This window comes from Dama dama, chromosome 29 (assembly GCF_033118175.1).
Source record: "Dama dama isolate Ldn47 chromosome 29, ASM3311817v1, whole genome shotgun sequence".
Lineage (NCBI taxonomy): Eukaryota > Metazoa > Chordata > Mammalia > Artiodactyla > Cervidae > Dama > Dama dama.
This window is the reverse complement of record NC_083709.1, coordinates 44,447,105-44,473,792: the sequence shown is the minus strand read 5'-3', so window position 1 is coordinate 44,473,792 and position 26,688 is coordinate 44,447,105. Positions and strand designations below refer to the sequence as shown.

Below are 26,688 nucleotides of genomic sequence, written 5' to 3'. Positions count from 1 at the left end.
CAGTTGCAAATAAACCATGACTTGTTTCAAACTGTTTACAGAATAGCTCATCAACTGGCATTTTCAGATAGACTCCTCTGACAGCATAAAAAAGATTTAGTTCCTTTAATATTAGCAGGGAAAAAAAAGTAAAATATAAAGCCTAAATTACTTGACAACATTATAGAAATGTGCCTCATTTTACACTCCTTCAATGCTTATCTAATCACTACACATTGACACAAAACACAGTCCTAACCTTGAACTCATCTCCTATTCCAAACTTGATCAACCTGAAGTCAGATAAATGAAATGGGTGATGATGAACCACACTTCTAGGGATGACATGTGTTTGCCAAAAGAAGTTAACAGTCCTTATCTCTCAAGATCATAGTCTCCTTAGTGCAGACATGAACAAAATAAACATCATCTCCCTGTAATGCAGTTAGGGAATTTCTGCTTTTCTTTGCTTTCTATGAACTAATTTGATGGAGAGAAAATATCTAAGAATAACAGGTTGAGTGGTAAGATGTACAACATGCTGTAAATAAATTCAGTACATTAAAATATCATATTTCCCCAAATAGGGGCTTTTGACTTTTTATTTGACTTCTGAACTGATTCAGACTAGAATCATATTAAAATCATAAAGTCTCTCCTATATGGTATTTCAAAATGTGAACCCCCGCCATTAATTTGCTCTGAGGGTCTGGCTTAACCCTTCCAATCACACTTTTCTCATCTAAATGGAAGTATGAAAAATTAACTCTTGTTCTATGTTGTATGTATTAACTTTCAAAAACAAGTCCTTTTTGCAAAAACAATACCAATGTACTTACTGTTATTATTATGATTTTAGAAATTAAAATCATACTACTTTATGTTTCCTTTGTCTTTTGTACCATATTTCTTGCTCAGCTCAAAATTCTGTGATTTGTTTTGTTTGTTCCTAAAGTTATATGCATTTTTGATTCTGAAATCCTATAAAATATAGAAGGAAGTTAAAATGTGCTAATCAGCACAATTCTGTCAGTAATTGGTCAAAAATACATAGTAGGTCAAGTGTTGAACTCTGGTGCAAACTGTAACTTAGCATTTTTAACAACCTCAACTACTGCTGCATTAATGAAGTGGACCTTGGAATTCCTAACGGTGGTGATTAAGTCTTTGCTGACAATTCACTTCTCCTTCCACACCTCTGCATTACGTTTTACAAGGAGCAAGGGGCAAAATATTAAAGCCAACAAAGATTAAATAGGTTGTAAGCTTTACAGCAGCTTAATGTCTTTTAATTAAAGAAAAAGCTCTTTGTTGGGATCCCAAGAGGTTAACACGCCCATAGCACTGAACCATTCAAGTAGGCAGTCGACCAGCCAGCCATGTAGGAGCTGATCCACCCAGATCAGATGCTGAAAGGTCTCCATAGAGAGGAGAGATTTATTTTAAAAATTAAGTAACTAATGAAAGATACCACCCAAAACACAGTTACCTCATCTAATTCCATTTCATCTGGACTCTCCCATGGCTTGATAAATTTCCCACGAGATTTCTTCAAAGGCACAATTATTATGTAGTAACCTCTGCACAAGAACACACAGATAAAAATAAGGTTAGTTCAGAGGGAAGAGAAGACAGATATATCCTTAAATCTTCCACAGACCAATGATTGAGCCTGAAAGCAAATTATGAATATGGAGCGACTTGTCCATCAATGACAAATAACCACCTGTTTGTTCAATTTTAAAAACAACATGGGTAGACATTTATGTGTAACTTCAATGATCTTGTAGGTAGTATTACCATGGTTGACTGCCCTTTATTAGGTATCATAAACAGAATAGAAATAGTTTGTTAGCACCCTGTTGCTGGACGCATGCAAGGCAGGTATATTGAAATCTACCACCACAGGCTGCTGAGCCAAGAATTTTCTATGACATTAATTTATAAGAGGGTTTTTAAAAAAGAAGATGTGTAATAAAAATTACTCTGTGCTGTGCTTAGTCGCTCAGTCATGTCCGACTCTGCGATCCCATGGACTGTAGTCTGCCAGGCTCCTCTGTCCATGGGGATTCTCCTGGCAGGAATACTGGAGTGGGCTGCCACGCCTTCCTCAAAAATTACTCTAGGATCATTCAAATGCCTGTACAATGATGATGATTTTGTCTATATACCATATAAGTACTTTTTATTTGGAAAAAATAAAAGCATAAAAATTACTTGTCACCTCACAATTATTAAATATATAAAGGCATAAACTTTCTATTCGCTTTCTACCCATCAAATTGCACATCTTAAGGTAGAACTGCAGAAATTTTGAGATAGTCACTATCTGAGGCTTTCAAAATAGATTTCAATATAATACACTTACAGGAAGAGACAAAAAGATTAATAAGCAAGTCTCACATTGAGAATGGTCAACTTCACTTTATGTACAACAGTACCTGTCCTCAATCAGATACAGGTTATTTGTAAAATTATTTTGTAACTTCTATATAGTATATACCCTGCTCTTGTATTCACAGGGACTCTGTTCATACTGATTTTTGGTAGTTACTATACAAAGACTTTGAACATGGATGTATAATAACAGCACATTAATCACTTCCTATTGTTCATGTATTATAGGAAATGCATAATTTCACTTTGCCTTGTTTAAAAAAAAAACAAAAACTTTAAGAACAGGTAACAGACCAAATAAATAAAATCCACAGAGACTGAATAATTGCTCAAGATAAAACAGTAAGGAGATACAAGTGAAAGTGAAAGTCACTCAGTCATGTCTGACTCTGCAACTCCATGGACTGTATAGTCCATGGAATTCTCCAGGCCAGAATACTGGATTGGGTAGCCATTCCCTCCTCCATGGGATCATCCCAACCCAGGGATTGAACCCAGTCTCCCACACTGCAGGCAGATTCTCTACCAGCTGAGCCACAAGGGAAGCCCACGGGGAAATAAACCTATATATTATACCTACATATAAGCATTTACATGTGTGTGTGTGTGTGTGTGTGTGTGTGTGCGCGCGTCTGTGTGTGCGCGCGCGCTGTGCTTAGTCACTCAATCGTGTCTGACTCTTTCCAACCCCATGGGCTGTAGCCTGTCAGGCTCCTCTGTCTATGGGATTTCCCAGGCAAGAATGCTGTAGTGGGTTGTTATTTCCTTCTCCAGGGGATCTTCTCAACCCAAGGACTGAACCCGCATCTGCTGCGTTTTAGGCGGACTCTTTACCACTAAGCCACTGGGGAAGTCCACATGTATGTATGTATGTGTGTGTATGCATGTATGTGTGTATGTATGTGTGTGCATGTATGCATGCATGCATGTGTGTGTGTGTGTATGTGTGTGTGTGTGTGTAAACTATGGCAAGAGTCTGCTTTTGTTTCATTTACTTTGTATCATAAAGCACTTCTTAGACTCTATAAATTTCCACTTATTGTGGAAATGAACACACACCATTAGAAAAGACGGCTGGCACTCAGGAAAGGCATGAGAGAAGGATGGGCTCCATCAAGCTTGTGTCACATTCTATTACAGAGATTAATCACACACACAGGAGCCTTCATTGTTCTTAAAGCAAAATCTGTAATAAACTCAGCAAATCCTGTGTGATTAAGAACTCCATTTCCATAAACAGAGTCTAGAGCAACTCTGTCCAGTATGGTAGCCACTAGCCTCCAGTGGCTATCAAGCACTTGAAATGTGGCTAGTCTGAACTGACAGGTGCTCTATGAAAGACAACAGATTTCAAAAACTTAGTATGAAAAATCAATGTAAAATATCATAGCAATATTTTTTTAATAATGGTCACATGTTAAATGATAATATTCTGGATATATTGGGCTTCATAAAATATGTAATTAAAATTAATTACATCTGTTTCTTTGTACTTTTCACCATACCTGCTAGAAAGTGTAATATTTCACATGTGGCTCTCATTACATTTGCTGGGCTGTGCAGATCTAGAGTGTCTTTAGTAAAGAATATGGCATCTACAGACACATCTTGCCCAGAATGCAGGTTCTGCCACTAATGAGCCATGTGATCCTGGGCTGATCATCTAACATCCCTGAATCTCAGCTGCACATTCTGAAAATGTGAGTAAATAATATCAGACTTATTGAGGGAAAATAAATGAACACAAAGTGCTCAGAACAGTGTGTATCATATAGCACTTAACAGAAGCCAGCTGCTACTGGCTGGTACTGACCATCATGGTGGGAGAGATGGATGAGAACGCAGACACAGGAGGACACAGTGAAATTCCCTGAGATGCAGATTAAAGGACTTATCAAACTTTTTTTTTCTCCCTGACCTAGAAATTCAAGTCAAACCAGACAGCACTAGCTGCATTCTCTCCATAGTGCTCTGAACAACTCATCAGCAGGCTCATGGAATCACATCATTTAGCCATCCATTTTCTTTCCTACAAACAATCTTGATGATCAAGGAGGGTAAGGAGAAGGAAGAGTAGAGTATATGAGCAAGGCCAATCTTTTATTTTATGATCCAGAGTAAGCTTCCTCCTCTTCCTGTCCTCCCACCACCTGAAGGATTTGCCAAACAAGTCCATCATGTTAAATCAGCATGGACAGAATGACAGGGGCTGCAACCTAGCGTACAAAATGACACTGCAGGTGGACTTGATAAACACACTTGTCAGGGAAACTCTTGCTTTTCACTACCAATTGCACAAAGTCAGAACAGATCCTCTTTGCCTAAAGCGATGATACTGCATGTGATCAGGGAGTTCCCATTGTTTTCCTTCAGAATCTTCTAAATCCAGGTTAAGCTGATGAATTCTATTAATTTTGCTTCTGCTTTCATACTCTGAGTTGCCATTCTTGTACATGAAAAAAGAATTCATTCTTTCTTCTGCTGCACTCCTCAACTACCCATGTCATTTGTGGCTCAGATAAGAATTGAACAGCCTCCCCCATAACAATTCATTAACAGTGTGGCCAGATATCCATAACCTTTTCTCTCCAAGATCTCTAAAGCATTCAACTAGGGCAGGCAAAGTGGAACCTGCTTCAAAGCAGCTCTCACCTCCTGAAGAAATGAGGAGGTGGGAATTTGGAACTCCTGGGTCTAAGTCTATGCATTTCAATTGTATTCTCAGCAATTACAATTTCGTAAACCACCACCCATTTGCCTTTCCTGAAGCTTAACTGTCCCCTCAGGATACTGCTTCCATTGCAGACTTCTCCAGCAGCGGCAGGTCAATTTATCCCTCCCTCTCGGCCGTGACCCTCACGTTTAGGGCTTGGGGTTTCTTTCCCTCCACCCTTTTGCTAAAAAATACAATGTGCACGCATGTGTGTGTGCATGCTCAGTCTTGTCTGACTTTTTGAAACAACACGGACTGTAGTAGCCCGCCAGGCTCCTCTGTCCATGGGATTTTCCAGGCAGAAATATTGGAGTGGGTTGCCATTTCCTACTCCAGGGGATCTTCCTGACCCAGGGACTGAATCTGTATCTCTTACATCTCCTGCATCGGCAGGTGGATTCTTTACCTCTGCACCACCTAGGAAGCCACCCCTCCCCCACACCCCCATAAAACACAGCCCCTTCTCTTGGAAGATTATACAATTCAGCTATGTTATGGTCTTCTCTTACAGATCTTTGCCATCTATCAACTTCTTCAGAATCTTCCTTATGTGGAAGTTTCTCCACCTACCCACCTGGATTGATGGTCTTTTTTTTTTTTTTTTTTTTTTCTTTCCCAAACTCTGCCATCATTTTGGGTGATTTAATCCTTCAGAGGGCTGGCCCATGAACCACCCAAGATTCAAAATTCCCTGAACTCTTTTGTTCCAAAACCCACATCCTCCACTCCACCTTGGCTGAAATCTATCATTGCCTTTCTCTGTACCTGAACACAAGGAGCAGAATACAGTTTGAAAAATAATGAACAGGGTAGAATGATGCTGCAAGTCCATATTCAGCAAACTCAAATAGAAGTTCAACGCTGCCTGTCAATAAGACCACCACTTACCCGGTTTCAATATTCACAGAAAGTTTTTCAAACTTTCTTTCCTGGCCTCAAATCCTGGATGCTCATGCCTCTCTGCTACAAGATGGCTTTATGTCTTATATACAGAGAAAATAAAAAAAAAATTTAGACAAGAATTCCCTCCCCCTGTCTCCTACAAGCCCACCTATATCTAGATGCAAACTGTAGTCTTTCTCATTGGTACAGTAGAAGGGCTGGCTTCACTTTTCAAGGTCAGTTACTTTTTCTTGAATTGGGTCCCACATATCACTCTTAGGATGCTGACCATACACCATACTCCTTGCTATTGTGGATTAGTCGCTAAGTTGTGCCTGATTCTTTGCAACCCCATGGACTGCAGCATGCCAGGCATCCCTGTCCTTCACTGTCTCCTGGAGTTTGCTCAAACTCATGTCCATTGAGTCAGTGAATGCCATCCAGCTATCTCATCCTCTGTTGCTCCCTTCTGCTCCTTCCTTCAATCTTTCCCAGGATCGGGGTCTTTTCCAGTGAGTCGGCTCTTCACATCAGGTGGTCAAAGTATTGCAGCTTCAGCTTCAGCATCAGTCCTTCCAGTGATACTCAGGGTTGATTTCCTTTAGGATGGGCTGGTTCTAGTTTCCCATATATCTTAATATCTCCATCCTCACTGGATTCTATCCATTAGCTTTCAACCACTGGAAAGACCAGACAAACCACATCCTGCTCCAGTCATCAGTCTCTCCTACCTCTTGCGGCCCCAGGACTGAGAAGGGCTGTGTGTCCTTGCTGTTCTTCAGGACTTGACCTTCCATCCACTCCCCAGTCAACTGTGCGCTAGCTTCTGCCACATCTGCCCCCTCACCACCTTCACCAGGGTCCTCGAGCTTGCATCAAAAGAAGAGTTTCGGACTCTCTTACTTGATCTGAGTATTCATAAGACCCTACAGGAAACATTTTCTGTTCTTCCTCTGTATCCAACTCTCCTAGTTTTCTACTAAGATCTCTCACCATGTTAACCTTATGTCTTTAGCAGGATTTATTATCTGCTACCCAGCTTTTCAACAAGGGTGGAGTTCCTCAAGGATCTGGCCATGGATTTCTCTTTCCTTCCTCATTTCTTGCCATGTGATCTCATTCCGGCTCAGGGAATCAGTTATCCCCTCAATGCAGATGATTTACAGATTCATACCTTCAGCCAAGACTGCTCCTCTGAACTCCACAAGTGTCTCCCATTCCAACTTTATATTTCCATTTCTATGTCACAAAAGTACCTCAAATTTACTGTGGTTAAAATAAAACAACAACAAAAAATATGGCTCCAAAATAAATCCTCTTTCAATATGGCACCGTGATCCATTTTAGTGCATGCTGTAAACCTAGGTGTTATCACTGACAATCTGTGTTAACTCTCTCCCTCTCTCACCAAGTTACACCAAACCCTACTACTTCCCATCTATCTATAGTCCATTCACTTCTCCTCCTCACTACTCCCACTGCTTCAGCTTTATTCCTCTGTCTCATGCTTGGATTACTCCTAAATCTCTCTCTCCATTGAATTTAACCTCCTTTAGTCCAATCTCTGAAATTCTCATTTTACAATAGAAAATTAACTGTAACATTTCCATTTTAAAGAACTTTTCAATGGATCCTGGAATTTATCTCTCTCTGTCCTGTGAGCTATACCCTGCTGGGCTTTTAGTTTCTTGAATTTACTTTGGTCATTCTGTACCGTCTGCCTAGAACCTTCTTCTGTCACTCCCAACAAATTCCAACTTAACTCTTCTCTTTTCTCAAATAGCAACTCATTTTTTACTGCCAGACTGAAACCTTTCCTGACCTCTGATTAGATTAATGATCCCAACTACATGGTCTTTAAGGGACCATTTTTTTGTTGATAATTTTCTTCTATGTTTAAGACATGTTTGCATTTTTCAAAATGCATTCCGAAAACAGATATACATATGTTTCCTTTTTGCCATCCATTTTATCACTGAATTCTTCAATGAAAAGTAGAAGTGGGTGAAGCAGGTAATTCTTGGGGATTTATGCCTCTCCTAGATCAGGGCAGTCAAAAACATTTTAGAACTCTTCTCTTGCACTAGAATTTTCCAACTTGAAACCTCTTCAACCTGCTTCTTTCTCCAAACCAGCAACAACATACATGAACAGAATCTGTAAAATACATAACTCCTTACTGCAAAGGTTCTTTTTGATTCAGCAAAGTTATGACCCTACTTATAATCTCACAGGATATTAAGGAAAGTAAGATAACTGATAGGAAGAGTAAAATGAGAAACTAACACGTCCCTACAAGTTTGTAACAACCAAATCATATGAACTCAAAGAACCTGCTCTAAATTAAAAAAAAAAAAAATTGCTTTTGGACATAGATCAGCTTTATATTGGAGAAGGAAATGGCAACCAACTCCAGTACTCTTGCCTGGAGAATTCCATGGACAGAGGAGACTGGTGGGCTACAGTCCATTCGGTTGCAGAGTCAGACACAATTGAGTCACTAACACATCAACAATAATGAAAACACTTAAAATGGATTAAAGATCTAAATGTAAGACCAGAAACTATAAAACTCCTAGAGGAGAACATAGGCAAAACACTCTCCGACATAAATCACAGCAGGATCCTCTATGACTCACCTCCCAGAATATTGGAAATAAAAGCAAAAATAAATAAATGGGACCTAATGAAACTTAAAAGCTTTTGCACTACAAAGGAAACTATAAGCAAGGTAAAAAGACAGCCCTCAGATTGGGAGAAAATAATAGCAAACGAAGCAACAGACAAAAGATTAATCTCAAAAATATACAAGCAACTCCTACAGCTCAATTCCAGAAAAATAAATGACCCAATCAAAAAATGGGCTAAAGAACTAAACAGACATTTCTCCAAAGAAGACATAGAGATGGCTAACAAACACATGAAAAGATGCTCAACATCACTCATTATCAGAGAAATGCAAATCAAAACCACAATGAGGTACCATTACACACCAGTCAGGATGGCTGCTATCCAAAAGTCTACAAGCAATAAATGCTGGAGAGGGTGTGGAGAAAAGGGAACCCTCTTACACTGTTGGTGGGAATGCAAACTAGTACAGCCACTATGGAGAACAGTGTGGAGATTTCTTAAAAAACTGGAAATAGAACTGCCATATGACCCAGCAATCCCACTTCTGGGCATACCCACTGAGGAAACCAGATCTGAAAGAGACATGTGCACCCCAATGTTCATCGCAGCACTGTTTATAATAGCCAGGACATGGAAGCAACCTAGATGCCCATCAGCAGACGAATGGATAAGGAAGCTGTGGTACATATACACCATGGAATATTACTCAGCCGTTAAAAAGAATTCATTTGAACCAGTTCTAATGAGATGGATGAAACTGGAGCCCATTATACAGAGTGAAGTAAGCCAGAAAGATAAAGACCATTATAGTATACTAACACATATATATGGAATTTAGAAAGATGGTAATGATAACCCTATATGCAAAACAGAAAAAGAGACACAGAAATACAGAACAGACTTTTGGACTCTGTGGGAGAAGGCGAGGGTGGGATGTTTCGAGAGAACAGCATCGAAACATGTATATTATCTAGGGTGAAACAGATCACCAGCCCAGGTTAGATGCATGAGACAAGTGCTGGGCCTGGTGCACTGGGAAGACCCAGAGGGATGGGGTAGAGAGGGAGGTGGGAGGGGGGATCGGGATGGGGAATACATGTAAATCCATGGCTGATTCATGTCAATGTATGACAAAAACCACTACAATATTGTAAAGTAATTAGCCTCCAACTAATAAAAATAAACGAAAAAAAATATAATGAAAACACTTCGCCTATCTAACTCAAGCTTGGAGTTTAGCCTTCAAATACTCTTTCCAATATAGACCTTAACTATTAAGCTAATAGAAAAATAAATAACTTGAGAATCAATATATCCGAGAAAGCCCTGGACTACTTATAAAGCAAGCTGCGTTTTCCCAGTATATTAGATTTAATTAGCTAAGTTAAATCTAACCTTCAGAATTTTAATTATACTAAGTAAAGTTTTACTAATTTTATTTAATATGTTATCATCAAGGGGCCCAGCTCCATATAATTATATGGGAAGGTGAGCTCCGGTCTTTGTGGAAGTCCCACTTCAAATTGAGGAAAGCTTTTTGTATTAACAGTCCATATTAACATTCTCAAACTCATTTAACTGGGAGGTCAAATTTTGTCTCAGAGTTTAATGATGAATGTCATGCCTTGCAGAATTTTTTGATTTATATATATATATATATATATACATGTGTATATATATATATATATATATATTTTTGCTATGGTCATTTGGGTATATATATATTGTTTAACTCAAATTAATTAACTACAAAAAAACCAAAGCTGTCTGAATGATCTTTCCAGTTTCTGTGTTTAAATTAAGGTCTCTAATCTTTTAAGCTATGTGTTGTCAGACAAGTTATAAATTACCTTAGATTCCATTTCGTCAATTATAAAATGGCAGATGATAGTACTGACCTGTGGGTAGCTATTTTATCTCTCCTCTAAATTCGCATGACAACCTACCAATTTTAGTGTTCCACATTTAACATATTTTTCTAAAATCTGTGGCTGAGCATTTGTAACTGATCCCTCTTGATTCTGAGATGTGTCTACGGCCATCCTATTGATGCTTAATTGTCATGGAGTTCTTACATGTTTATGATGGTCCTAGGAAAAAATGTCCTGGCTTGGTCAATACATTTTATGGTCACAGAAGCACAGTTATGGTTCAACATGTAGACTCTGGAGCCAGATTGCCTAAGCTCAAATCTTTCCTCTCTGCTATTGTGTTGCCAGGGTAAATCATTGGGTTGGCTAAAAAATTTGTTTGAGTTTTTCTGTAACAGCTTACAGAAAAGCCTAAAAACTTCTTAGCCAGCTCAATATTATACTACCTTATAGCTTCCTCAGCTGTAAAATGAAGAGGGCCCTTGGTGTGAAGATTATAGCAGTCACTGTGTGCAGTGTCCTTTGAAGAATACCGAGGACATTCTCTGTCCTTATTAACTATTAGCAATAGCAACTCTGATCTTGCCTGGGCCACTTAGTGTCTCTGAGCCTCACCTTACTCACCTGTAAAAGGGGAGAACACCTACCTCATAGGTGGGAAACTTGAGTCAAATGATGTAATACGTTCAGTAAACTGTAAAGTGCTATACTATTTAAGCCTTTAGCATGTCAATAACAAAAATATGATTAATCAATTAAATACTAAATAGCTTGTAAATTAAAACACTGAGCTGCTACTAGTGGTGCCATGTGTCACGAATCGATTTTGCTTCTAAGAATGTCTACTTTTTATTTTTGTAAAGAAAGACAATCTGAAAGCCAAATCAGTAAGATCAAAGAAATTTGAAATTTTATAAAATGCTCTTATTTTTCATAAACATGAAATTGTTGCTATGGAGTTAATTTACATTGAGTTTTTGGCACCTTTTTCTCTGAGTACAATCTGTGTGGTGCTTTTTTCTTTCTTTTTTTTTAACCAACCAGAGTAAAGTCCTGCTCCATACAATCACAGAAGTCCCCTTTGTTACCACAACTTGCTACTGTAGGATGGTGGCATTGCTCAAGTTTCTGACCAGAATTCTGTCCCCTTAGTGTATTCAAGTAGAAGGCTCAAGTCCCACAAAATTCCTAATACTAGAACCTGCAGTACCCCCATGGCTGTTCCACAAGAAATCTGGCCTTTCCCTAAAGGAGTGCCCAGCTTCTCCACACAAAAACCAAGTGTGAAATCCCAGAAGCACGGAGCTCTACTTGCATTATGTTCACAAGAGACAGATTTATGTTTAGATGGTGAGGAGTTCGGGTCTGGGGATTAAGATCTCTCAGTTTTCTTGGCCAGAAATAAGGAAAGCACAGTTTCTGTTGATAAAACAAAACAGCCTTTCAATAATCGAAATTGTATTTTGATAGAAAAACAAATTGGACTCATTTTTGTAGTTAGCTTTTACATAAATCCAAATTAGCAACCTGCTCCAGGGCTCTGGAATCAATTCTGTTCTCCTCCCTCATTTTTCCCGTATAATACTTAACAGAAACCTCCATTCTAATTTCTGAATTTACCAATGACTGCAAGTGGCGCAGCCTGGCACACAGCTTTTTGTCATATCTGATGATGCCACATGAACCAACCTAGAGGACTGGATGGGTAACTTTATGCCATTGCTCCTTTAGGAAATATAAGGAATAGGAATTATCTAAAGTTGTTTGCTAACATATTTGCTTTCCATTTCCCATGGTTCTTACACCTTTCCTCAGTTTTGTCTTTTCCTCTTGTTTTTTTCCCAGTGTTTAGAATATATTTATGGGAATTTCTAGAGCATATTTTTTTTCCATAATGATCTGCTTTCTTTTTCTGATTTGTAAGAGTCTCTCATTTTTGTTATCAAAGGTTTTAATCCCTTTTCCTGAGTCCCATTTCAACTGTTACAAAGAGTAAGTACATAAATAAAACAAAAAGAAAAATTGAACTATCTAAAGAAAAATACTGAGAGAAACTCTATTTTGTAGTATAAATTTACTCAGAAATTGGAAAATGAAAGAGAAATCTGTTACCATGGACTAAAATGTCATTCCAGTGATGTCTAAGACATACTACCAAGTTAATCTGGCAAATAGGCATTGAGTTTTTTTAAATATATAAAGAAAAATTAGGTATTTAATAGTCAAAACCATACACTATATGATACTATTTTTACCTTTCATCTACTCTTTCCCTGAATCAGTTCAGTCTCTCAGTCGTGTCCGACTCTTTGTGACCCCATGAATCGCAGCACACCAGGCCTCCCTGCCCATCACCAACTCCCAGAGTCTACCCAAACCCTGTCCATCAAGTTGGTGATGCCATCCAGCCATCTCATCCTCTGTCGTCCCCTTCTCTTCCTGCCCCCAATCCCTCCCAGCATCAGGGTCTTTTCCAATGAGTCAACTCTTCGCATGAGGTGGCGAAAGTATTGGAGTTTCAGCTTCAGCATCAGTCCTTCCAATGAACACCCAGGACTGATCTCCTTTAGGATGGACTGGTTGGATCTCCTTGCAGTCCAAGGGACTCTCAAGCGTCTTCTCCAACACCACAGTTCAAAAGCATCAATTCTTTGGCGCTCAGCTTTCTTCACCGTCCAAATCTCACATCCATACAAGACCACTGGAAAAACCAGAGCCTTGACTAGATGACCCTCTGTTGGCAAAGTAATGTCTTGGCTTTTTAATATGCTATCTAGATTGGTCATAACTTTCCTTCCAAGGAGTAAGCATCTTTTAATTTCATGGCTGCAATGACCATCTGCAGTGATTTTGGAGCCCCCAAAAATAAAGTCAGCCACTATTTCCACTGTTTCCCCATCTATTTCCCATGAACAGTACATATTTTTAATAGACTGAATTTATAGCCCATTGTTTATAGTTCTTTCATTGTTTGCGACTATTTTACCTTCTCTAAATCTTTCTCATTGTTCAAGACTCATTAGATATCAGCTCCTTCTGGATCTCTCTCTTGACATCCATGTTGGGCTAGAATTCTATTTCTGTTTCCACAGTACCTGGCAGTATTGCTCCACTATATTCTAATCATCTATTCCCTGTATCTGTTCTCCCACTGTAAGGTAGGGTTTTATCTCAATCATCTTCCTACTCTCAGACCTAACTCTCAGGCCTAGAGCTGGCAATACGGTATGTCTAGAATAATGTTTGTTGGATGTCAGCTGAAAAGTCTCATGGATGGGTAAGATGTGGATACATAACAAGTGCTAGTCTTCCTGTTGTTTGTGAAATATTACATGTACTGTCCTCTGCTTGAAACAGTGTCTTCCCCGCTCTAACCTCCCAGACCACCTTCTTGTCATTTTTTAAGCCTCAGCTTAGATGTTGCTTTCTTTGGGACTTCTTCCCTGAACTACTAAGCTGGGTTTGGGAGCTCCTCCTGTGGCCTCCCTCATCTATCTAATTTTTGGTATCATAGGGCTCCACTCCACTGGACTCTACTTGTCCAAATGCCCCAATTAACTACCCTGCGTAAGAGTCACGAGAAAGCATCATCTCCACCGAATCAGTGCAACGTGGTCTGTCTGGCACTAGGGTAAGAGATCAAGTAATATTCACAGACTATTTAAACACATAAATAATCTCATTTTTATATGAAATTTTGCCGGAATAAAAATCACAGTAATAGTCCGTTCTTGTTTCTATTTTTATGAATGACAGAAAAAGAATTAATGGACAAAATGGAGACTGATTTCACTTTTACTTCATGTAAAATGTACACAAACTTAAACTCATTAATTTTCTCCTGATCTCTCATCCTTCAGGATGAATGGCAGCACCATTTATTTCATTATCCAAGCTCAAACCTCGGAGCCATCTATGACATTTCCCCTCCCTTGATTGCTCCATGAAGACCTTTGCCATTTCCTATTCCCTCTGTCTGCCTCTACATCCCCTTTCTAGCATCACCATCTCATTTCAGAATCTTATTTGTCTAGAATTAACTAACCACACAACAGAGGGGGCGGCACTTGATGAAATGGTTAGATGGCATCACTGACTCAATGGACGTGAGTCTGAGCAAGCTCTGAGAGATGGTCAAGGACAGGGAAGCCTGGTGCGCGGCCGTGCACAGAGTCACAAAGAGTCGGACACAACTTGGCGACCAAACAGCAACTAACTACACAGTGACTGCCCAGAACTTTTCTCTGTGGTGTCCAATCCTCTGACATGCCTTCAGGGGCCACCTTCCCTAAGAACCATCCTAAATTATGTCACCAGATTGCTACTAAATATAAAGGCTCCAACCATCCATAAACTATGTATAAATGCCTCTGCTTGACCTTCAAACCTTTCACAGCAAGTTCCATCCAAACTTGATCATGTGGAATAGAAGAAATGACAAAGGGTTTAGTCTTATCCCAAGCTGGGAGCATAGTTTCTAACATGCAGCAGACACACAATAAATATTTCCTAAAATGGTAATAAAGGAAACTTGGGTTTTATTATACACAGACGATCTACTGTCACTCTGCTGTATAAAATCCTTTAATGGGTTTTCACTGTCTACAGCAGTAGTCTCTAACCTTCTTGGCACCAGAGAATGGTTTTATGGAAGACACTTTTTCCATGAACCAGGGGTTGGGGGATACTTTCAGGATGATTCAAGCACATTACATGTATTGTGCACTTCATTTCTATTATTATTATATCAGCTCCATCTCATTTCAGCAAGCCTTAGATTCTGGAGGCTGGGGACCTCTGGTCCAGAGGATGCTGTCCCCACTTCTGAGCACGACTTGGCTCTCACACACCTACCTCTCTCACCCCTCTTGCCCTGGCTCTCTCAGCTCCCGCTTACAGAATCGCTTGCTTCCTGTACTCATGAGCCTTTGTGTACAATTTCCACCCTCTGACTTTTTGTACACCTCTTATTTGTCCATCAAGATTAAATTCAGAAACTTTCTTGACCCAGACTCTATCACTAGCATGCATTACATCTTTCTGTTTCTCTGTATCCTCTTTTGTTTTCCAGGGCTTACCACAATACTCAATACACTTTGGTGAAAACACATTTTCTTCTACTGGCTACCATCAACTAGCTATATAAAACCAACAAACTATTTAATTGACTGGATTTAATTTCCACTTCATAAAACACTCTCATTAATGCAACATTAATGAGAATCTGTGTCAAAATGAACTCTAGAAAATGCAACAGAACATGAATAACAAGACTGTGAGCCTATGCGAAAGCCTCTTTCACTCTATATACAGCAATATATTCTACACATTCTTTTATAACCACGTAATACCAAGATTTAACCTTTTTTTTTTCTTGCTTACAGGCATTTCTATGGTTCAGCCCTAACCTTTAGTCAACTTACTTTATGTTCTCATTTGCAGGTACTTCGGGCAGTTGCACGGTAATCATGCCATCCAAGTTGGTCTTCCCAATGAAGGCAGGCTTGGTACGGAGAACGTCGGGTGCCGTCTTAGCAGTTACCCTGTGCTGCAGCCCCCCAGCACTGTTGCCACGATTTGTCAGCACAAATGAGTATGATTTCTCAGGCTTCAGGTTGACAATTAGCTTCTGGGTAGCTCGGCCATCCACTTCTTCTACCATTTTCCCATCATCATAAAGAATCTAGAAAGAGACAACCAATCAGAAAGATTTGGTTATCGGTTAGGTAAGCAATATTTTCTAAAATAATGTGTACCTGCTTACGGAAAATACATATGGGTCATTTCTAATTCGGGGCATTTCATAAGCCTATAAGCGCTCCCAAAATTCTAGAGGTGGCATTGATTTTCCTTTTTTTCCCTTATTGCATATTAGTATAAGGTTTATAAGTCAATCAAAAATACGCAAATGTGCAATAACCTCTCAATATTTGGTCTGTCAGTTGTCTGTGATCATGCACACCACTTTTTTCCAAACACTTCCATTCCTGTTCCCAAACATATTTTTTTTTTTACTTTTATAGATGCTTCTCTATTCTCTATTTCACAGACTTGTACTTCTTGCTAACACTTTTCAGTATCTCTCTATGGCAAACTAAAGTTTAAAATATGCAAAGAATTCAGGCCAATAAACAAATTACTTAAATCCCAGGATGCTGCATTATAAATAGGTAGAAACCATGTAAATTTCATTTTCTGATGAAAAATCAAAAGCACTGAAAGTTGAAAGTTAAGTCACTCAGTTGTGTCCGACTCTTTGCGACCCTGTGGACTGTAGCCCACCAGGCTCCTCCATCCATGGGATTCTCCAGACAAGAATACTGGAGTGGGTTGCCAAATCCCAGGATGCTGCATTATAAATAGGTAGAAACCATGTAAATTTCATTTTCTGATGAAAAAATCAAAAGCACTAGTTTAGATGTAAAAAGTTCAACTTGGAAGTGCTCGGTTACCCACAAGGAATGCAAGCCCTAGGTTTGAGCTTCTGCCTCCTCCCAAGAGGGCAAAGGTCACACTGGCCAAGAACCAGGCTTGGTCTGTGATTTGAAAGCCACAAATGAGAACATTTGTGTGTGTGGCCGAATCAAAGCAGTCTGTGTGGTTTTTAAGTGATTTCCCTGGGTGACCTGCCCCCTCCATGTTTACCCGTGATATCTTACACATTAGGAAACAACTTACTTTGAAAGGCATGGCAGAATTATAATTCTCTGGAATCTCCCAAGACAGCAGCACCGAAGTCTTCATTACTGCTTTGACATGAAAATTTTTTGCAAACACTGCTGGAAAAGGAAAAACAGTGTATTTAAACTACTCCTAAAAACATTCGTCCAGTCCTTCTCCACGGACAAGAAGGCTTAAGCTACTTTGATCAGAGAAGTGTGATTTGCCTACCTGTTAAAAGCATTCATTTTACTACCTCATTGCCACCAAGATCTCTCCTTTCTCTCCCATTCAGTCAACTCTATTATGTATTCCTTACCTGGGAACATTGGGGAGCTGTCAGCCAGACTTGCTTGGCATTCTCTAACTGAAATCTAAGGCATCCAAAACACGTCAAGTTTTACATACCTTACCTTTTTGCTTTTGCTGAACCTATGAATATGAATGAGCCGATCAGTTATCTATAGCTTCAAAATACTGATTTCCAAAGACCGACATTCCTTTAAAGGAGAAAGGCCGTAAGCAGACAAATCCTACCTTGATTCACAGGCAGTGTCCTGAACTGGACACTGGGACTATACGGCCCGGGCCCTTTGCTCGTGTGAGCACGTACTTTTACATCATATGTGGTATCTGGTTTTAAGCCACTGAGTGTCAGAGTGGTGTCAGCTGGAACAATGAGCTGCTCCACTGGAAGAAGGGGGATGTTGATGTCCCTATACAGAAGGGTGTACTTGGTGATAACGCCGTTTCTCTCGGCCAGGACTGGCGGCTGCCAAGATAGCTGGGTGGATGTTGACGTGGTGCCTTCCGACTGGAGGTTTTGAGGGAATCCAGCTGGAACTTCTTCTGGAACAGAAATCTCCTTCACCATCTCCTCCCCAAAGCCCACTTTGTTTCTGGCCGAGAGCCTGAAGATGTACGATGCTCCTTTGTGGATATCTGTCGCCGTGAAGTGATCTTCCTTTTCAGAGAACTCAAGAGTAGTAAGCGGTTCCACATCCTTTCGGCCAAATTTTAGACGGTAGCCCTGGAGGGGTCCAAATGTGTCCACCGGGGGGTGCCACTGAATGAGGGCTGTATTCATCTGTGTGTGGTTAATCACGAGCCGGGGTCTGCCTGGAACTGGAGACACAGGATGGAGTGGTAAGGCTAACCTACAGGGATGTTCATATTTCAATCGCTGTTGAATGGGAATCCCCTTGGAGTGGCATTACTCATAAAAATTACTTATTTCAAGCAATTCCACAGGCATTCCCATTTCTTCACTTATAAAAAGTCCAAGGCTTGGTCTATATACCTTTGTGGAAACATGCTCCTTCTCATACTCTTAAAGGTAGGGTGAATATTAGAATGTGATAATGGAGAGAAAATAGGCATTATTACTGAAATGATAACTTAAGGAGATTTTTTTAAATAACGTCACATTTCAACTCTTCATACATAGAGGTTCATGCCACACAGAAATGGAGCCAAGTAAGGATTAGCCAGTAACATACAGCTAATGAGAATAACAATCAAAATATATTTAATCATTGAGCATATGCAGTGTATCAGGTACTGTACTAAGAGCGCTACCTGGAGTATCTCACTTGAGTACACTCTTCACTCCTGACTATGTGACTAGTTGTCATCTTCGCTTTGCCTCATAAGAAAATGAAACAGAAAACTGTATAGTCAGATGTGTAGTAAGTGAGAAATTTGTGAGACAAACACAGGTGTATCTGAATCCATAGCCAAACAGTTAACTATTATATTGGTTATAAGTTAGGAAGAAAAAAGGTAATACAAAATGTTGCTTAGACTTTCTGTGAATCTAATTTGCAATTTTTCTTTATACTATTCACACCAGTCATCCTCATCAAGTTTTGCATCTACTAGAATGGGAATTATATTAAGACCCACCCCATGTTGTGAGTATTAAATGAGAAAATGCATGTAAAAGCCTTAGAATAGTGTTTTATATTTCATTAATAATCATCATAATTATTAATAATCAGAATATTAAGCTTTTTGCAGGAAGGGGCTCATTTCTCATAAGTACATAATTTCCTTTCATGTTAAGTAGGTTAGATATTATATTGCTTACCTAACTTAAGTAAGTTACTTTAAGTTAAATAAGTTAGTTAAGTTAACTAAGTTAAGTAGGTAACATAACTTAAGTAAGTTAGATATTGCTCCTTGGAAGAAAAGCTATGACCAACCTAGACAGCATATTAAAAAGCAGAGACATTATTTTGCCAACAAAAGTCCATCTAGTCAAAGCTATGCTTTTTCCAGTAGTCATGTATGGATGTGAGAGTTGGACTATAAAGAAAGCTGAGCACCAATGAATTGATGCTTTTGAACTGTGGTGTAGGAGAAGACTCTTGAGAGTCCCTTGGACAGAAAGGAGATCCAACTAGTCCATCCTAAAGGAAATTAGTCCTGAATATTCATTGGAAGTACCAATGCTGAGGCTGAAACTCCAGTACTTTGGCCACCTGATGCGAAGAACTGGCTCACTGGAAAAGACCCTGATGCCGGGAAAGACTGAAGGCGGGAGGAGAAGGCGATGAAGAGGATGAGATGGTTGAATGGCATCACTGACTTGATGGACATGAGTCTGAGTAAGCTCCAGGAGCTGGTGATGGACAGCTCCGCAGAGCCTAGACACAAGAAGAGAATACCTGAAATCTCCCCAAATGTGTAAAAAGTAAACACAGTATAAATCAGCGAGGGTAATGATTGTGGGCAGCTATGGTATTTCATCCAGGGAGTAACAGGGAAATAAAGGAAAAGGAATGAGGAAAATTCTATAACATTGCATGTGTGATTAAAAAGAATTCTCCAAAACTGCACATATTGGCAATGGAACCCACTCCATTTCTTGCTTTCAGAAGTTCTATGTAGAAAACATTTACCAACTACTCACTTTGTGGAAAGACTTATATACTGGCACACAGGCTTTGGGTGGGAAAATGAAACACGGGTAATGCAGGGGCCTTGTCCTCTGAGCAGTGCATACTCAAAGGAGAGAAATGAAAACCAGTAGGTGGTGCCGCGTGTGTGGAGTTGGGTTCAAGGTTTCTGATGTCTTGGGGTTACTGTCTGGACCACTTTTAAAGGCCATCCAGTGGCAGAGTCAGGGTTTCCCAGGCGGCAGTAGTGGTAAAGAGTCTGCCTACAGATGCTGGAGATGCAAGAGACACAGGTTCGATTCCTGAGTTGGGAAGATCCCCAGGAAGAGGAAAATGGCAACTCCCTCCAGTATTCTGGTCTGAAAAATTCCATGGACAAGAGGGGCATGGCGGGTTATAGTCCATGGGTTGCAAAAAGTCGTACATGACTGAGCACACAGTGGCAGGGTCAGAGGATCTGCTTGCTCCAATTTAGGAGCTGGAGGATTGGCAAAATGAAGGAGTCTTAAATACTTACTCTAGGGAGGCTGGAGGGCATTTTTAGCAGTGAGCATATTAGAATAAGCTGAGGGTCCTTCTGTAGAGTAAATAAGCTAATTCTTAAGTCACGATGTATAATCCATTCTCCCTTTTGCCTTTTCAGTTCTTATTTGCTTACTATATTCTTCCCTCTTAAAAATCTGTCAGGACTTCAGAAATGGTACACATGTGCTGCTGCCCTCTACTTCTTAGTAACAGCAATCATTGGAGATCCATCAAGGCACTCAGTCCCAACGGCTCTAAACTGAGCTTCAATTTAACTTAGCACCTAAGTAGCAACCATCATAATTGACTGACCTAAGCCTAGAATTACTTTCAAATCCTCCATACCATGGTCACTTTTCTCTCATCCTTAAATACAGCTGCTCAGTACAGTAGTGAAAATAATGTAAAAATACAGAGAAAATTTCAAACCAAAGAATTTGCCTAGAACTGCAAGATTTCAGGCAGTAGACTAATTATTATGATACAGAGCACGGGAGTATTAACAAAGAAACTACAAAAATGTCATAATCACTGAAACATAAAATCCAACATTCTATTCAAAAGCAGCCCTCAGGTTACATGAATCCTATATGGATTGCTTAAGTTATGGCCTGTACTCTTTATTTCAAAGATATGATTGTTCGCAGATTCCAGGAACAATGTATTATACATAAACCTATCCAAAAAACCAGGAATTTTATGATTAAAGTAAAATTTAATGGGAATTTGTGAATTTTCAATGGAAGCTATAATTAAATACCTTTATAACTACAGTTATTAGGAGCTCACATCTGTGAGATACACTGAGTAATTCTTCACAGTCATATAAATACAAGTTTTTTTTTAAATAGTATACAGAACAAAGCAAATTAATCTGTTCACTAATGACTAGGGAATGCTTTTTTTACTACAGGTTGGCAGCAGAAAGAAAAAAAAAAAACTAGAGCTTTTCTCTTTGAACGATTATCGATCTCCTTCTGTATTTATAATCCAGAAGATTATAAATGGATTCTTCAGATGGATTCTCCCATCTCCAATCCAAGAACAGAGGAGATCGCAAGAAAATAAGCATGCAGACATCTAAATTATAAGCATTTCCTCAATAATGAAGTCTCCATTGATTAAGAAAGATCTGAAATCACAAATGTAAACTGCAAAATAATTCTGTGTGTAAGACCCACAGTTCTAAATAATGTTCTATACAGTGAGTAAAAAGTGACGAGCTAATCTCAGTGACGTTAAAGTAGGCACTAGCATTCCTTGTTCTAGGATTCACATCCCTTGAAAAAGTAAATCCTCTACTTTTTCATCCTCATTATAAGACATTCCTCCCTATTTCATGGGCAATAGGAGGTTGATGCTTCATGTAAGACACTTCAGTTTTCCTAAGACACAATTATAAATATGGGTGCAGGAAGTGTATTTTTTCATTTTGGGGTTCAGTTTTAGGGGTTCACTCTTAGTTGGCTACATTCCAGGAGAAGCTGCTTCCATAGCTAGACACTCAGCGTGTCCCACTGAACATGGACTGTATCTCCTATGCAGGGTGCTGCATTAACCTGAAACAATGGTATTAAAAAAAAATAAGGCCTGGAAGATTTTGCCTTGAAGGAGCTTTGCCATCTGTAATCCTGCTGCTTGAGGCAGTTCCAGGTGGCGGGATATGAGTGAGGCAAATCTTATGACATTTAGACAAATTTGGAAGTGAGCACAGCACCCAGGAGGGCACTCAACATCACAGCTGTTCTTTGCTTTACGCCTTTACATAGAGGTGTGTTCCTAAAAAGCTATGCCAGAAGTGATTCGGGAGGAGTAAATCAAATCATAGTTCAAATGTTCCATGGGAGATTTCTATATAAAGGGATTGAAGGAGAATCCTTCTGTAATTATCTCTTAATTTATTGGTTTTACAACATCAGGTCTTCCTTCATGCTGACTTTTCCTAACGTGGCAGACCAATGTACAAGTCTAAACAGCGCTAAGAAGCTTCGTTCTTCAGAAACGAGCAATCTATATTAGTCCTTCTGCTTTCTTCATTCTCTTTTCTGTTTCCCATCTTTTGTGCAATTTGTTCTCTTTTGATACCCCAGAACAAGGGGTCAGGAGGAGAAAATGACAAAAAATAAAATATTAAGTCATCAACCCAGCTCCAGATGGCAGCTCTTCTAACAAGGTTTGTTTCTCTTTTGGGGGGGGGGGGTGGCATGCTGAGGCTGTCACATGATTTCCCTCCCTAGATGATCTGCCTTCCAGACCCTCATGGGATCTGCTCCCTCACACCAATCAAGTCTCAGCTCAAATATCCTGCCTCTAAAAGACGTCACTGTTTCTAAAACTGCCCCTAGGGACTGCCTAAAGGCATGACTGCACATCTTTCTTTTCATAATTTATCACTTCCCAGCATTTTATTATTATAAAACTCATTTGTTCACTTGTTAATTATCCAATCTCGGTCAGAAAATAAATTTCAGGAGGCCAGATTCTTTCTGTTTTGTTGATTGTTCTTCAAAGTACCGAAAATAGTTCTTGATGCACAGTAGGTACTCAAATAATATTTGGTGAATGAGTGATTAAATAATTTGGGCAAAGCAGGTTCTTTAAGTATTTTACCTAACTTAAGATATATCAAAAATCACAGATGTTGACTACAGTCCATTCTCCCCTCTGATAGAAGCCATCCATACCACTGGGAAAATTATCATTGTTGCCTGAAACATACTGAAGACATATATATGCATAGACATGGTTACCTGCCCCTGTGGTGGACACCAGCTTGGGTTTGCTGCGAGCTCCGTCTCCTTTGGTGGTGTAAGCTGTGACAGTGAGGGAGTAGGAAGTTTCAGGCTGTAGCCCAGAAATAATCATGTCCTGAAATGATACAACAGAACAGCAATGATTCAAAACTACGCTACGGCTGCCCTGGGGGGAAACTAAGGCCTCGGCCTCCATGCTGTGCATGCATGAACATTCCCTGCAGCCATGCCAAGCACTGGACGTTTCATGCCTAGAGCTCATGCTGGGGGAGATCTGTCTTCATGCTGACACTGAAATGGGGTCTTCAGCCATCCTCAGAGGCAGCTCCAAGGGGTAATAATCGAAACCACAAAAACTGGAGTCAGACCTTCTGAATGCTTGGACTTAAACTTGCCTTTCCTTGGACTTAAACTTGCCTTTCCTTATTTACCAGTCTGGTGACCCAGGGCAAGTGATGAGTTCACCCCATCTGTGCCTCCGTTCTCCATGTGAAAGTTGGGAGGCTAGGACCCTCTAGGCTACGAAAGGATTAAAGTTATACTGGGTAAAAACTTAAAAAACAATGTCTGGCTTGTAGTGAGCAGTTCACTCTAGCTGTTATGATATTCCAGCCACAATCCATGTGCTTCCATCGTAGCCTGGTCCTCAGACTGTTAGTGGTGCGGATGCCAAACAGTATGTTGAATCACTTAAATAGTGATATTTTGCCAAGTGGCTGGTCTGTTGGACCTAGACAGCCACAGAAGTTTCTCAGGACTCAAATAATATATTACTGGTTAGTTGTATAGGTTAATAACAAAAATTACTATAAACTAAGGAGAACAATCTATAGATTTTGAGGCCTTGTCATGAAACCATGTAACGGGATCTTGTTCTATCACATCACTGATATGTGCTCAATCAATTCTGAAAATGTTAAATACCACAAACTATTCCTCAAAACTATTAGTTTTCTCTTAGTAAGGACCCAAAGCTGTGATGGTTATAAGGGTAGACAGTCCAAGAATTATTCTTCCAAATTGGAAGTTACATGATTCTTTAAATACAGTGCTGGCTATTAATGTTTTGGTATTTTCTTTGGAGCTACACACATGCACAACAATTTAAAAAATAACTTTTCAGATTTCTGGCACAGCTATGTTTTCAAATTCAATATGGATAAATATAAGAAAATACTGACTGTCATCTTTCGCATCTAAAGACAATACATGTGAGAGTTTAGTGAATGGATTTGTTTGTGTGAATGGAGAACAGTGGGACTTTTCTGTGCAAGGCTGTAATGGGCACCATAGAAATCAATGGTTGAATCTGAATCCAGGGATGACAGCTTTTGACAATGTGCTTTTCTCAAAAAAGTAGGAATCTCACCAGTGTGGAAATTCAAAAATTTCAGATACCATCCTGAAGAGCCACTGGAAAAATTATTCTATCAGATGAATAGACTAAATTTGAGAGACAGATTTTTATCTTCAGGAATGGTTTCACCAACATCACAGAGAATATAAAAATTAAGTGAACCACTCCAGAGTGGCACTTAAAATTATGGTAGGCACACTGGCAATTCCAAAAATTAGGACGGGTAAATCTCAATATATTTCCAAGGTCTCTCTCATGTCACAGAACTACTGATGAAAACAGGCTAGGTTGGGAGGAAAAAGAAGCGAAGTTTGGTTCTATCACTAAATTGAGAGGCAAACAATTTACAAATGCTGAGCCTTCTGTAAGTTTCTTATTTATAAACTTGGAGTTAGCCAATCACACATGACCTTCCTTCCACACAGGTTGGAACTGGATAATATAAGTAGTGCCAGGCCAAATGTTCAAGGCTTCAGTGGTCTCATCTCCAGCATTCCTCTCTTTGCCTGAATCACATTGTCTCTTGAGTTACATTTTCTTTCTTTAAGCTGTGGCTGTACTACCTTGGTGGTCTCCACACCCTCTCTGGCTGACATCATAACCACTATTCCTCTCTCTGTATCCTCCTGTTCCATTCTGCATCCTAATTCTTGCCCCTGCTTGCTAAGAGCTGTCATCCCCAAATGTCTTGACACAGTCATTTATCTGCTGCCTTTCTCTCTAGTCCTAAAAAAAAAAAAAAAAAAAACTAGTTTCATTTCTAAAACTTTAGAGAATTTTTTTCTGCCTATATCCTAAATTTATCTTTAGCCTTGACTTTCCCCCAGGGCCCCAGCAGTAAGGCCCCAGCATTGTAAATATCTGCTGGACATTTTCCCTTAACTGTCAAGTGGTTATCTCAAATTCAATTTAACTAAAGTACATGTTACTCCCAGAAGCAGAGTCCCCTTCTTCCATAAAATATTTCCATATTTTAATGAATGATGATGCATCTTCAAAACTTATGAGCAATCTTTGGTCCAATAGCCTCCTTCAAATTCTTAGCCAGTTAGTATGGTTCTGTTCATTCTTCCTTTAAAATATTGATCATAACTTTCCCTTTTTCATTTCTGATGCTCAACTTAAAAAAAAAAATCACTTCATGATTTAGGAAAAGAACTGTTTACTTGTTTCCTTATCAACTGTATTGTTTCTCTTAATCTATCCATGAAGTTATTGACTTTTAAGCTGAAGGTAATGACCCATTTAGTAGCTGATGAAATGAATTTAGCCATTCAAGACCAGTGTTTTTTAAACAAATGGATATACTTGAACATTAAAATGTGAATGTATTTAAAAGTAAGCTATTATTTTGTGAAACCTTTATTTTAAACATATGCATGCATTGGTCATGGAAAATAATGCATTTTTTACTATGGGTTATGATCAAAAAAGTTTATAAAACACTGTTACACTGTCGATTTCATGAGAAGTGATAGCTTGATCATCATATTTACCAAGAACCCCTATAAGAAACCTGTGTTTCGGCAAAAAAAATATTTACTAAATGAAAGAAAACCTCCTACCAGCCTTTATCTTATTGCTCTTTTTTTTTTTTTAACAATTTAAAAAATCTCTCAAGTACTGAAGAGTTAGAGATCAGGTATTTCGCTTGAAACTTTAGATTTTTTCCCCTAGAGAAGGGAACAGCTAACCACTCTAGTATTCTGGCTTGGAGCATTCCATGGACAAGAGGAGCCTAGCAGGCTACAGTCCTTGGGGTCACAAAGAGTCGGACCTGATTGAGCGACTTTCACTTTTTCACTTTAGATTTTTCCAACATTACACTAAAATATAATGTATTTAATAACCTGAACTCTTCAGTTCTGTCAAACTGCCAAGCTCATTGTCACCGGACTTTATCACACTCTCGTATCTATGTTTATCTCTGCTGAGTTCAGAGTGTACTTCAATACATTCTCACTTCCAACTCCGCAACATGCACAGACACACAGGGATTACCTCTTTAATCCCTACTCAT

The 26,688-nt window shown here is 39.3% G+C and overlaps 1 protein-coding gene across 18 annotated transcripts in view; it reads right to left on the bottom strand.

Annotated features, from left to right (window-relative positions):
* Positions 1 to 26,688, bottom strand: part of PTPRD (protein tyrosine phosphatase receptor type D) — a 541,446-nt gene that overhangs the window by 156,211 nt on the left and 358,547 nt on the right. For 7 of the 18 annotated variants that reach the window (XM_061132760.1, XM_061132768.1, XM_061132763.1 and 4 more), the window contains 5 exons: positions 23,309 to 23,426; positions 17,671 to 18,258; positions 17,152 to 17,249; positions 15,897 to 16,156; positions 1,469 to 1,559 (listed from right to left, as the gene is read on the bottom strand). In XM_061132760.1, coding sequence (XP_060988743.1) covers positions 1,469 to 1,559; positions 15,897 to 16,156; positions 17,152 to 17,249; positions 17,671 to 18,258; positions 23,309 to 23,426 — 1,155 coding nt within the window. Of the gene's footprint in view, positions 1 to 1,468; positions 1,560 to 15,896; positions 16,157 to 17,151; positions 17,253 to 17,670; positions 18,259 to 23,308; positions 23,427 to 26,688 lie in introns of all 18 variants that reach the window. The other 11 variants (XM_061132759.1, XM_061132767.1, XM_061132761.1 and 8 more) reach the window with 3 other exon arrangements.